Below are 15048 nucleotides of genomic sequence, written 5' to 3'. Positions count from 1 at the left end.
TTTAATTACTTCTTAAAACTTATAATACGGCAGCCCCTCTTAAAAAACATGTCACATTGTATTTTTAACAAAAGCTTGAAATTTGTTTTTATTGCTTTTGAGTATTATTGTGTAATAGAATGCTTAAATGTAAAAAAAATTATATAATTTTTAATAATTGTAATTTTATTTTTACATTTAAGTTTAATTTTTTATTATTAAAATATAATACTATAGGAAAATTAAACTCTTCGCTTATATTGATTTAGACAAAATCAATATTGATCGATAAATAATAATTATTGATAAAATTATTTGAAGGATTTAGCTACTACCTGAAGCAACATCAGTTTTACACTATTACAGCATGCTTTCAAAAGCAATAGTTTAGAATAATGTTTTAGTAGAATAAACTTTTTCTGTGCATTCATGTAGGATTCAGTGCACTCACGTTTTGTGCATTCACTTATATACAGGGGTGTGTAAATACGAGAAATTAGTTACTGATTGTAGCATAAATAATGTTATTGGTTAAAAATTATGTCAATCAAGAAACTTTTCTTTTCCTAGACCTCCCACTTTCTTCAATCTTATAAGTCACCATTTATTTGTATCTCAACCCCTCCCCCCTCGAAAGGAAGACAATTTGAATTCTCTGAGATATGCACCCTTTAAGAAAAAGTTTTTAAGAAAAAGTTAAATGGATAATGGAAATACCTTAACTAATTATTTATTTATTTCAATCTGATTTACACACAAGCTACAAGTAAAAATTAAGCACAACTATTAAATTTTTTTTAGTGACAGAAATAATATTATATTCAAAATATTTACCTGTTCAAATTATCATCATAATAAAAGTCGATGAAATTACACACATATATTGTATATATATATATAATCATTATCATTAAGGATTTTCCTTATTAGTTATTAAACATATTTTAAAATTCAAATAATAAAAATATCTTTCTTAAATTTGCTATTTATTTTTAATTTGAAATTTGCAGTACTTTTCTTATTTCTTAATTATAATATTTGCAAATTTCGTTATAAGATGCACAAAATATAGTTTACTTGCACTAAACAAAATTCAATGATTGAAAATTTGATTTTATTGCTACTTATTTCTTACATTTGCTTTCAAAATTAAATTAGTTTTAATGGGTACTCTTCTTAACTTATTTTTCACAGTCAACGAACATCCGGTTCACATTGAGAATTTACACATCTTTTGTGCTCAACTTCTATAACATTTGTATTTATACAAGACTCTAAGGACTAAGGAACCTATAATTCTTTCCTTATTCAAAAACTAGCTGCTTGCATTCATATTACGTAGTATATATTTTAAATCTAAAAATTCAATTTCGATATTCGATATATATAGATAAAAAAAATCATAAGTGATGCGAAGTGTGTGGTCATATTTTACGCAAATTTAACCTCTCCTCCACAAAGAAATTTCGAAAAATGATACTTAAACACAGCTCCTTTTTCTTAATTTAGTGAATAAAAAAAATTATTTGACGTAAATTTTTGCAACATAACCTTTACGTAATTTGATGACTTCTTTTCCAGTCGCAATGAGAATATAATTAAAAATATAGTATAAGCAAATATTTTATGTAGTATAAACAAAAACATGCACAAAAACTGCAATCATGCACAACATAGATTTTTTTTCACATCAAAAATCACATTTTTAACATCATCAAACCATTGCATCAAAATTTTGTAAATCAAATTTTTTTTCATAAAAATATCAAATTGCCGGAGTATTAACTTGCTGCAACTGTGAAAAATATTCTGTAAACATGAATCTTAGCAGTATGTTATGGAATCATTGTAATGGATAAATAAATGGAGCTTTTATCGAATAAAATTCACTACCTAATTTCATTATAAGACCGAAAATTTTTGATACAAAACATCTTTCGTTTTTTTTTTCTTTTATTATGTGAAATTTCGTACTTAGAAATGGTTGTTATCTACTCTTAAAATGGAAGCTCAAAATAATAAATTTATTATCAAAGTTTCAAAAAAAAAATGTACTGCGAACATTTAGTTAGGCTTTGTGGTGCCCCCCTATCCTCTGGTGCCCTAAGCACGTGCTTAGTGTGCTTAATGGTTAATCCGGCCTTGCCTTTGATAACTAACGAGATCGGGCCCATGAGCTACCCGTTTCGTGGCATTTCACAACATGGTTTAGAAATTAAAATATCATATAGTGTTTTCCTAATCAATTAAAAAAACTCCCTGTGAAGAAATAGATTCAAAATTTTAACTCGCGATTTTGAAGGAATCCCTCAAAATATTGGTAAAGTCCAGGTTGTGTTTGTCTCTGAAGACACATAAACAAACAAAGCTCGCAAGTCATTGGTCTTGCGTATTAAGTCAGGGTGGAATGCTTTTTGTTTGACAGGAGAGCATCGCACGGGTAAAAGAGAGTTTTTGCTCAGTACAATCCCGATAGATGGAAGCACCATTTAATCGTGAGGCCACTTCCACAATTTAGACATAGATCTGAAGGGGAAAGAAATTTTCTCCTGATCCCTGCACCCATGGTAACAGTAACCGACTACAGGACTCTGTTCCACAAATTTTACGAGCATGTATTTTGCATGTACTTGATGGATTTTGGCGGCTTCGAGGATCAAACCCCGACTCCTCCGGACCGATGCTCTAAACATTGGGTTACCATGGCCTAAAGACCTGGTAAAGATTTAAAGGGTTAAATTATATTAATAATATCTGCATTGTTTCTAATGATAGCTTTTTCTGTATTCGAAAATTTTACATTTACTTACGGAGTCCACGGGAGTTTTCCCACATATTTCTTTCCTTCTTCTGCGTCAATGCATCGATAAATAAAATCTTGGCACAACGGTGTGTTGACTTGGCCTGGGCAAATGGCGTACACCTTAATTCCACTTTTTTTCAAATGGTAATCTGACTGCAAATAGAAGTCAAATGTCATTCCATGGTAGAAAGTTGAAATAGAGAGAGATAGGGTAAACCAACCAGTGAAGGAACACTACCCAGTAAAGGAACATTTCATATATATTGATTAAAAATAAGAATTTGAAAGTTTTTCTTTAGATTGATTGGTAATAATAGCTTACTGCCAAACAATGGGAAGTCATCTAGCAATGTTTTGGATTACCTGGTCAATTAGACTTCCCTGGAAAAATTTTTGAATTTGTTATTATCTATGTAACACATTGTTTCCTTGAAAAAATTATAAGGTGAGTGTTTATATTTACATGTTTGAAGTGGAATTAATTGCATGTAATAGTTTTATTTTTCTCACTGTGAGAAAGAGAATTCAAAATATAGTTATTGAAGTTACGTTTTACTTTTTTTAAGCATCCTAGCATAATAAAGTACTGAGATAAGGGGGTGTTTATTCACTGGATCACCAAACGATGAAAAACCAGTGAAGGAACAAGTGTTCCTTTACTGGTTTTTTTTCGAAGTTAATGAAAATAAAAGATAAACTTTAATTTTCTTGTACCTTTAGTGATGTTCCGCATCAAAAGTATGTTAAAAATACGGAAAACAACTTCTAACCAGTGAGGGAGCAGGCATGTTTCTTTGCTGGGCATAGATTTCCCAATGAATGAATAGTATGTGCTAATATGTTGACACTTTAATTTTAAATTCATGATTACAAAAAAAAATTTAACATTTTCCAAGTATTTATATGTTATAATTTCAAGAATAGGCTTGTTTTTAAATATTTGTATCGCTTATAAATTCATAAAGAGCATTAAAAAATAACCAAAATTAAGTGTTCCTTTACTGAGAAATTTTCCTTCACTGGTAAGAGCTGTTCCTTCACTTGGTCTTCTTACTACTTGTTATTTGAACCTTCAAAACTTTAAAACAATATTATGTAAGTTCTCTACAATTTTTTTACATAATTTACAATTAGTAACAAATATGTTGACACTGTCATTTAACTAAAATTACGAATTTTGAAATTAATATGATTTTTTAAAAGGCAAGCGAAGCTTAAGTGTTCCTTCACTGGTCAGTTTACCCTACTTTAATTTCATTATTAATAAGTCAGTGTAATTGAATAAATTTAGCTAAAAATCTGTGATACTTCAATCATTAAAAATAACAATAAAAGAGGTAATACAAGTATAAATCAAGTGAGTTTTCTGTTTTGCTACTACAAAAGTTTAAACCCCGACTCAAAATAAAAGAAAATGGGGAAAAAATATGCTGTGCGAATGCTTTCAAACCATCGAAAGACCTCCAAACCATTTCTTTAAAAATATATTGTCCAAATCATTTTGAAGCGTGCTTTCCACATTAGTGCTGAATTTTGCCAATAGAGAAAAACTTAGAGCTTCAATTATACGATTGATGATTGACAGTTATAGTGAGCCACATTTGTAAGTAACAGTAAAATCTGCCCTTTATTAATAGAGCCTATTTGCTCTAAATGCTTTAAAAAAATAAGGAAAGAAAAAAAAGCGGAAACCTTATACTTTGCCTTATACCTTATACTTGTTGACTGGTTTGAAAGGTGAAGTATCATTCCCATTAATCTGTTTTTTCCATCCTCGCTTTTTTTTTTTTTGTTCTTTTTGTCTATTCTCACTTTTATTTCCTTATTAGAAATGCAAATGCATATTATTTCAATATTTTTACTTATTTTCTCATCTTAAAAAAACAAATTGTGTTTCATAGGTTTCAATTTTTTTTTAAATTATCAGGTTAATAAATGTAATTCATCATTATGAAACTAAATGAAAAAAAAAGATTTTATTAGGAATTAATTAAATTTTTAACAACAGCAAAGGCTTGCTGTACTTACCCCATAGCTCTTAGTCAATCCAATAACAGCATGTTTTGTTGCGGTATAAATTGGACAAAGGGGGTTTGCCGTGTGACCTAAATGGCAATGAAAGTATCAGAATTGGCCCATATTTAATAAGCTTCGCTGATTTGGGGTAAACTTAAAATATTTAAATTAAAAATGCACGAGACATCAAAATGTTTATCATAACAATAATTAAAGAACACAGCTCTGCATTACCGTTGACCAACTTTTCGTCAACGGTTATTTAAATTATGGTTTTTAGCATTAATGATAGACGATAAGTAAGATTTAAAAAAAAATGATATCTTTAAAAGTTGTGGCTTTAATCAAAATTTAGGAAGAGATAGACTATTGATAAATGAGGCTGATTATTAGTGAATCAAATAATAAACAGTTATTAACTTTTGTTATGTGAAAATAACTTCTGGAAAAGTTTAAACATTGAGAATAGAAAGTAATAAGTTAAGGATCAACTTAATTAGTTTAGGAGACATGATCGAAAATGTGAAAATAAGATGATGGTAAGAACCATATTTTCAAATATTTTTCAAAGCTAAAACTTAAGTGCAGCGTTTTCAAAGTTAGAGATGCGCGTGCTGAATTCTTTTTATATCGGCATAAAAGTCTGTTTCTGATTTTACTTAATAGTTAGCGTTAATTAATTAACATTACTAAATAGGCTTTTCAAAACGCATATCATGAGGAATGTAAATCTGATCATTAGAAAAATGGTTATTCAGGTTGCTTTCTAGCGAATTTGGAGGTTCAGAATTTTGATGGTTGTACCGATTTCGGATAAAGGAGTTGTTAAAGCTATGCAGATTTTATAATGCTCATGCATGAATTGTGAATAAGGTTAAGTCAGTTACACTTGTGCTGCTTCAAAGCAATTTTAAATGTTTGAGCATTATCTTTTCCATATTTTCGGTGTCTTACGAATGTACTTAGTTTAGAAGTAGGGTAAATAAGGTAAACTCAGCTACACTAGTGCTGCTTCAAAACAATTTAAATTGTTTAAACATTATCTTTTGAACATTTTCGGTGTTTTATGAATGTACTTAATTAAGAAGTAGGGTAAATCGGGTGAACTCAGCTACACTAGTGCTGCTTCAAAACAATTTAAATTGTTTAAGTATTATCTTTTCAGCGTTTTCGTAGTTTTATCAATGTACTTAATTAAGAAGTAGGGTAAATAGGGTGAACTCAGCTGAACTAGTGCTGCTTCAAAACTATTTTAATTGTTTAAGTATTATCTTTTCTACAAGTTCGGTGCTTTATGAATGTACTTAGTTAAGAAGTAGGGTAAGTAGGGAGAAGTCAGTTACACTTGCGCTGCTTCAAAATAATTTTATTTGTTAAAGTATTATCTTTTCAACAATTTCATTGTTTTATGAATGTACTTATGAAGTAGGGTAACTAGGGTGAACTCAGCTAAACTAGTGCTGCTTCAAAGCAGTTTTAATTGTTTAAGTATTATCTTTTCTACAAGTTCGGTGTTTTATGAATGTACATAGTTAAGAAGTAGGGTAAGTAGGGTGAAGTCAGTTACACCTGCGCTGCTTCAAAATAATTTTATTTGTTAAAGTATTATCTTTTCAACATTTTCATTGTTTTATGAATGTACTCAGTTAGGAAATAATCTAAATAGTGTCATACCTGCAATGGATGATGTATTAACTATAGAACCGCCTTTTCCACCTTTATCCAAACCCATGTATTGGAAAGCAAGGTGAATACTTTTGGCAACTGCTATCTAAAATTTAAAATATTCTGATTTTAGAAATTCATTGAGATTTTAAATTAATTAATTTTTATAATTTATATACGCATAGAATTATTACATAGATTTAATTTTTCATAGATACTGTTATTTTAATTATTAATAGAAGGTTCAAATTATTTGTGCACTAAATTATATTTCATGAGGAGAACTGTAATGTATCATTAATATTGAAATTAAAGTAACATTTTCCGTTTTTTACAAATGTCCACAAAAAATATGTCAATAATCCTCAGTGGTAGACGGATTACGGGTTAGATTCCCTTTGCCATCAGGCTAACCGTGGGAGGTCCTCGTGATCTTTCTCTCCTTGTAACGCAAATGCGGGTTAGTTCCATCAAAAAGTCTTCCACCAAGGTAAATTTCTCCCAATACTTGATCCAGGAGTTCTCCTGTCATTTGGATTGGATTCAAAATAATAAGGCTACGTAGCTGAACATTAGTAGTCATAACCCCAAACTTGGGTAGACTGTTCAACGACAGCTACTAAAAAAATGTCCAAAAAAATAATACACTTAACTGCTTATTTAATTATGTATCAATTATTATCAATATAATATTTTATTTTGTTTGTAGCTCCTCATGCCTACTGTATAGTATATCAAATAGCGTTATAAAGACAATTATATTTAATACTCCGTTGCAAGTCCGTTGTAGTATAGGATTTAAGTAATCTTTTAATCTTAATGCGACTGCATTAAGCTCCGTTTTATTTAGCTATCAAATTATATAAGTATGCTTTCAAAACAATATAAAAGCTTTTAAAAGTTAAACTCATCGGAAAGAAATTTAATTCGTGCTATCTTTTACGATATAGATCATAGAATTATTAAAAAAAAGGGTTATAGTTTCGTAGTTTTACTGGAATCCTAAACTTGGTGACATATTTCGATAAATAAGGAGAACATTTGTTTTTGAAAAAGAAACAACTATGTAACGTTGCAAGATCATTGGATTTGTTTGGACTACTAAAAATGTCGTGTCTTATGCTCACATTCCCTTAACGAATCAAATGGGGGATAAAAATTTTTTTAAATTTTGTTTCGATGCAGAAGAAAATCGTCTGTAAGAAACAGTTCTTTCAACAGCTTCTTTAAATGCGAATTTTATTATTTTTGACAATATTAAACACGTATATTCTTAAAATTTTTTAGATATTATTTTTATCAATTCTTATTAATAAGACAATAGTTTTATACACTAAGTTTTATACAATAAGTTTCATCTTCCTGTTTTCACATGGTATAAGAAAGCAGGCAAAAAGAAGGCTGTGCAACGTCACTGCAAGACTTGGCGGTGCTGTTCAAGCTGGGAGCTTAGCATCCATTTAGCATGCACTTTGTGATACAAATTAATACGTATCAAATAAATCTATGTTAAAGATTATACAAGATTGATTACACTTAGTTAACTTTAAGCTCTTTTCAATTAATAAGAATTCTTGATTACAATTAAATATAAGTAAACATAAAAGGGGGGAGAAACTAAGAACACTGTCTTTGTCTTAGCTTTAAATTTGACTTAAAACGATGCATATAAAAGACCTGATTAGCATGTTGTGACGTTAATTAATCTGGAGAAATTTAACGAACATTTGTTTATTTACACAATTCACATTTTTATTTATTCACAATCACCTTAAATATTGTGCAGAGCTAGAATTTTTGCAGCTCTATATGGGCAGAAGGAATGGCAACTAAATGAAATACAAATTAAGCACGTCCAATTAATTTACGTTTTACACATTTTAAACAGCAAGGAAAAATTTAAAGGAAATCAAAATACCATTAATTAAATTATAGTTAACAATAAAATTAATTCTCACTGATACAATTTCATTAATTTTGTGTCATGGAAGTGTATTAATTGTGAAGGAAAAAAAACACTATCAAGACAAAGGAAACCCTTTAAATTTATACAGAAGTTCTGCAACTATTTAATTAATTTCATCATAAAGTAAAACTTGATTCATGAAACAATGGTGACATTTCATGACTACTTACAAAATTGACCTCAATAGTTTTCACCAATTTGCTTTCATCAAGTATTGCGGCATTGTTTACTACCAGATCAAGTCGTCCAAAATTTCTAACAGCTATCTCAAAAGCATCTGTTTTAGAAAGAAGAAAGATAAATACAGCAAGATTTCAACATTTCAATGCTTATCATTTTTTAAGAGTAGAAAACCATATATTTATGGGAGTAGTTACCTTTCAAATCATTGTATACAGCCACATCGCATTTTTGAAAAATAGCATTTCCTTTTACGTTTTCAGATAAACCACTAAGAAATTCTTCAGCAATATCTTCATTAATATCACAGACACAAACCTATACACAGAATAATTTGCATAGCATGAGACCTCTTACACATTTTAGTTGATGTTCTTAACTTGCAGGAAACAAAATCTTAATTAAAAATCTTTATTTTCAAACATTATCTAAACGATTGTCCGTGTAAAACTGCCCCGGTTCATGCAAACACTCATTACCGAAGCTACTATCTGTGTAAAATTAATAAATAGTGTTTAACAATATTTTAATAGAAACATTTAGATTCACACATTAAGAAAGTTACTGTCTGTATAAAATACTGAAAGAAAACACAAATAATTAAGATCAAAAGGAAAAAACTTCTTTGAAAAAAACGCGCTAAAAAGCAGCAGAAATTTCAGAAAAAAGTATCAATACAAAACAAATGAAATTTCATTTGTTTTGTATTGTCTGTATAAAAATAATAAATAATGTGGAAGAATGTTTTAATAGAAACATTCAGCTTGTATGCATTAACAAAGTTACTATCTGTGTAAAACTAATAAATAATGTTTAACAATATTTTAATAGAAACATTCAGCTTGCTAGCACACATTGACAAAGTTTCTGTAAAACTAATAAAAAGTGTTGAGCAATGTTTTAATAGAAACATTCATTTTGCACACAAAAACAAATTTATTGTTTGTATAAAACTAATATTTAATATAAAGACAATGATTTAAGAAAAACATTCAGCTTGGACACATTAAAAAATTTACAGTCTGTATTAAATTAATAATTATTATGAAACAATGTTTTAATTAAAAATTAGGAGGCTTCGCCCCCTGCTCGCTGGCGCTCGCCAACCCCCGAAACTGCTTTCGCAGTTCATTTCGGATTGCTTCGCAATCATATGCTCGCTTTGCTCGCTCATTGGATGCGATCTTAACGTCTAGCTTTTGTATACTTTTTTGAACACTGAAGTTCCGAAAACTTTTCACTGTAGAAAATTCTAAACCTGTGCATTTCAATATTAATTTGAAATTGCAAACAGTTCGCATATTTTTCTTAATCACACTATTCTAAATTTCAGTTGTTGAGAAAAGTAACTGTTGTAAGTTTTGTTTTAAAGTCTTTCCCACCAGAGGGCTAAAACCATGTGTTGTAAAGCAATATGAAATAGTACTGAACGCCGGATGTAAAGCATCGGCTTCGATGAAGATAATTTTGTGAGAATTTTTTTGATAATTCAGTGAGAATTCACCCGATTAGACGCATGATGCTCCCTACGTGCTCTTGCGCGCCGAAGCATATCAATTAAAACGTTTTAGCGTTTTATATAATATAGATTAGCCATATGATGCTCACTACGTGCTCTTGCGCGCCGAATCCTATCAATTAAAAATGAAAACTGTTGCCAACGCGAGAAAAGAAATATCATCGGTTTTATTGATGCTTACGTATTAGCGTTTTATATAATATAGATAGATATATGCTTATTCACATTTACAAAGCTATTTTTTGTGTATACTTCGACTATTTTGCTCTCTAAAATTGGGATTTTGTAACAAATGAGTAGAAAATCGCCACATTATTATTGATGCCAATAATGCTTAAATTATTTAAATAATACATGCATATTGAAATGAAGGAAATAAGCTTTGTACTAGAAAGCAAAAGTAATGGACTTAATCTATTTATTTGTCTAAAAGAAGCGTAAGAAATCGTCATATTATCAATAACGACAATGCTTAATTAATGTTGGTAATTTGTTAATTGGCGAAAAAGACTGATCAAAATTATAGCAAAGATATTGGAGAAAAGATACTTATTCATTCTGAATCGACATCTTATTACTGACACTAATGCTTTATTAATATTGATAATATGTATTAATTGAAATAAAATAACATGAGCTTTGCGCTAAAAAGCAAAGTTAATGGAGAAAAGGTTAATGAAAAATTTGATTAGGAAAACCGTAGAAAATCGCCATGCACAAATGACGCTTAATTCATATGCATCCCTGACGGTTATATGTACTACTGGTATTATACTAATTGGTTCAGTTTTGATAAGAATACTACAACAGGTTTTCCGTGATTTCAGAAAATATTTTTTCTGTGGTGGCAAAGATAGTTTATTAATATTTTAATGAATGAGAGCAAAAGAAATTTCAACTACTAAATATTTTAATGGTAAATTAAAGGTTGGATAGAGAAATGGCCATTCTCCAAAATCCCTATCAAGTTCTAATAAGAATTCAAATTTTTTTTCATTAAATTTCGGCTTTAGTTGGCTGTCATTGACAAGTATATTTCTCACAAAACTTAAATGTTGAAGGGTTATGTAATAAGTACCAAATGTTAATAAGTGCCAAATAAGTACCGTTTAAATACCGATACTTTAGAACGGCCCCTCAAAAAGAATATGTACCGGAGAAAATTACATGATAATGGTAAATTTTGACTATTATGGTTTAGCCGCTAGTTTTAGCATCATATCAAGTGATGTTAATACATTTCCTCTTTATTCTAATGGGATGAACTACAAAAAACAAATTTTACATTCTTCAATAACGTAAAGCCACAGTAAATGGCAACAAATAATATTAAATAAAAAAATGAAGTTATTTTAGCTATATTAATTGAAAAACTTAGTGGAAGAAGCAGGTAAGTGACATTTTCAGAATGAAAAAAAAAAGTCGTATCAGAACTATTTTATTACCAATTTAATAGAAGACGGGACTAATAATTCTTAGCTTTATTGTTCCTAATTTTAAATAAAACCTAACTACCTAAAAAATAAAACCTTATTGCCTAATTTGAAATAAAAAAAAATCATACTAGCATACTAAAAATTTATGTGATTAGTTGTGTTGAGATTTAAAGAAAGACAAAACCAGTGAGTCATTAATTCCCCTAAAAATGTCACTTACCCGGTTCTTCCATTAAGCTCTTTCATCGTGGCTCTATGTTCGTTTCAGTTATGAGCATGATTTCATATTGTTTGTCTACTGCGATTTATTGATACTTTAAGTATTTTTTATTCACCCCGTGCGAAGAACGGGCATTCAGCTAGTTCATGATAAAATAAAGGACGAAAAAATACATCTACGTTAATAGAAAACTTCATTATAATAAAATAAATAATAATAATGAATTAATAATAGTGAATTAATAATTATTATTTAATAATTAATTAATAATAATTATTTAATAATAATTGATTAAACATAATTAATTAATAATAATTCATTAATGATTGTTATTTAAGAATAATTAATAAACAATTATCAATTAATAATAATTAACAAATAATAATTAATAAATATTAATACAAATTATGTAATTTTACTTTGCCTCCTTCATTTAAAAGTGCTGTAGAATATGCTCTACCGATTCCGCGAGCACCACCAGTCACAATCGCTACTTTGCCTTTGAATGCCATTTTTTTTTTTTTGTATTTATATATTGCATTTAATTGCTACAGCTCTTTTTTTCTATTCGCTATTGGTTCCTGAGAGAAAATCTCAAAAAGAATATAACTAAGCACTTTAAAGATTAGACAAAGAAACTCCTCATTTCCTACTGTCTTTATCTTATCGTTTCAAAGTGTATCTTTTTTTCAAAGAATAAAAATCTTAAGATGGTTTTCAGCCCAAGAGGCAGCATAACAATAACTTAGTACGACAAAACAAAATGTTTGTAAACAGCGGAGTCATGTACGTTGATTCAAATTGTTTGCTGTGCATTGAAGAATAAAACATTTAAGCTTAAAATAATTTATAGAAGAAGCAAACTAAATTTATAATAGAGGAAACTGGGAGAAAATATTAATAGTTCGTATCTGAGCGGTGTTGGCTCAGGAGATAGAGCGTTCTCCTTCCAATGAGGTAAACCGGGTTTGAATCCCAGTGATAGCTCACACCGACCACAGTGCTGACGTAAAATATCCTCAGTGGTAGACGAATCATGGGTTAGAGCCCCCTTGCCATCAATCTAACCGTTGGGGGGATCATGGTTTTCCTCTCCAAGTATTACAAAGGCTGTTGGGGAAAATACTTGGAGAAAAACCATTGATGTCAATTTTGTAAGTAAAATTTTCTTTTTAACTGTCGTTATTAATCATAATAATTTAAAAAGTCGTGGTGGCTCAGAAGATAGAATACTCGCCTCTTAGTACGGAGAACCTATTTCAAATCCCGGCAATGGCTAGTTGATTGGAATTCCGAAACCGGCTTACATCAACCACAGCGCTGACGTTAAATATCCTCAGTGGTAGACGGATTATGGGTTAGAGTCCCCCTGCCGTCTGGCTACCCGTGGAAGGTTTTCGTTGTTTTCCTCTTCATGTAAGGCGAATAAGAGTTAGTTCCATCAAAATGCCCTGCACGAAGGCAAATTTTTCCCGATACTTGATTCAGGAGTTCCATTATCTTCTGGATTACGCTCAAAATTACAAGACTACGGAGTAGGAGATCAGTAGTCGTAATCCCAAACAATTGGGACCACTATTCAACGACGGTTATAAAATAGAAAATAATTCGTATTTGTAGTTAGTCCGATAAAACAAAAGGGTTGTCTTGCGTTGAGGTTTAAAGTTTCAAAACAGTTTTAATTGGTGCCAGACTAAATGCAAAGATAAGAAAATTAGAGGTTAAATTAGTATTTTGAGTGTACAATTTGTACTTTAAAATTAAATGATTGTTATGTGTTCTTTAAAAACTTTGCGAATGCAACAAAATTAGAAAAGTTAATTAAGATGATATATCATTTTAGTTTCCGTAGTACTGTATTATTTCAGGGAAGCTATTTAACTTTTTAAACTTAAGGTAAAGTAAGATATGAAACAGCGGTGGAAGAATAAACAAAAAAAAAAACAAAAAATGGGTTAATAGGGGGTATAGTCCCCTCTGACAGATATATAGGCCTTGCAGCGTGATTCCACATTTGAAATACAGCAGTTTATCATTTCCTGTGTCAATTGGACTGAATTGTCCTGTGACAATTTCATACATTTCCGTCTCCAACGAGTGTAATGCACGATCATGCGTGTGTATTACAATTGTTGAACGGTTATTTGTTTTTTATTGTATCAATGTAGGTACATATCAAATTTCATTAGAAGCGGTCCAGTACTTCTAGAGATAATAGACCAGGTCAGCAAATTCTCTTAATTTCTCACATCAGTGTATTTAAGATTGAATTCTTAAAATAACTTGTGAAAAAAAACTAGCGATAATGTTATGTAGTGGTATTGTTTCACTTTTTTAAAATAAGAAATACAATGCGATTTGTCAAGAATTATCTCAATCTTCAAACAAAAGATAGGAGCATCAAGGTTATCGGTTAAACAACCGGCGAAATTATTTCATTAATGCCGATTGAGATTTACGCTTACATCTGATTGTCTGTGTGTCAGAACAGATTTAGGTGACTTCATAACGAATGAAATTGAAGATAAGATTCCAAAATTTAGAAAATGCTGAAGAAACAATTTTAAAAGATACTAAATTTTTGCTTTCTTTTTTCACAATTACACTGCTTCATTTATTTATTATTAATATCTTAAACTATTTTTGCATACATGTTTGGTTAAAAAAGTTATATCTGTTTTTTCTCTCTTTAAAACCTAACCCTTTTTTTATGCATCTATGCAGCAGAAATCAAGGCGTAACGCGTAAGCTGTAGAAATTAAAGCATAGGGCAGAATTAGTCATTAAAAACATGCGTAAAGTTTATCATCTTATCAGCGCCACTTTGATAACATGATTGTCTTGCTGGCTTCTCATATCGCCAGTGGCACACTTTACCTATAAAATAATTGCAATAACAATAAAAATCACTTCTATACCTTATTATTTGATTACCGTATTTTTATAGACATTCTTCTTTGACCTTGATCTTCAACTTGTCCGGCATTTTGAAAAACTACTTGTCGGAGAGAAATAGATCCAAGATAAAAGTATACATGTTACGGTGAAACACCGAAATCTGGAGAATGTCGACATTCACCGGTGAATGTCAACATTCACATAGTCAATTGGTGTATGTCCGAAATATTTGCTAAATACCCTTACTTCTGACTCTCACCGGTGAATGTCAACAATCACATAGTCACTTTGAAGGTCCGAAATATTTGTTACATCCAATTTTATATTAATTTATTCGTTAATATTATTATATTTAATTATTCTTAC

At 30.0% G+C, this 15048-nt stretch overlaps 1 protein-coding gene across 2 annotated transcripts in view; it reads right to left on the bottom strand.

Annotated features, from left to right (window-relative positions):
- Nucleotides 1–12421, bottom strand: part of LOC110281901 (15-hydroxyprostaglandin dehydrogenase [NAD(+)]-like) — an 18399-nt gene extending 5978 nt beyond the window's left edge. Inside the window, exons 1-6 of one of the 2 annotated variants that reach the window (XM_021145186.3) lie at nt 12204–12421; nt 8807–8927; nt 8600–8706; nt 6473–6569; nt 4811–4887; nt 2790–2935 (exon numbers count right to left, since the gene is read on the bottom strand). In XM_021145186.3, coding sequence (XP_021000845.1) covers nt 2790–2935; nt 4811–4887; nt 6473–6569; nt 8600–8706; nt 8807–8927; nt 12204–12296 — 641 coding nt within the window. In that variant the 5' untranslated portion in view covers nt 12297–12421. The remainder of the gene's footprint in view (nt 1–2789; nt 2936–4810; nt 4888–6472; nt 6570–8599; nt 8707–8806; nt 8928–12203) is intronic. The other variant, XM_021145187.3, reaches the window with a different exon arrangement.
- Nucleotides 12422–15048: the final 2627 nt, after the last annotated feature.

This window comes from Parasteatoda tepidariorum, chromosome 4 (genome assembly GCF_043381705.1).
Source record: "Parasteatoda tepidariorum isolate YZ-2023 chromosome 4, CAS_Ptep_4.0, whole genome shotgun sequence".
Taxonomy (NCBI): Eukaryota; Metazoa; Arthropoda; class Arachnida; order Araneae; family Theridiidae; genus Parasteatoda; species Parasteatoda tepidariorum.
The sequence above is the reverse complement of the archived record's forward strand: the minus strand, read 5'-3'. Positions and strand labels throughout refer to the sequence as shown.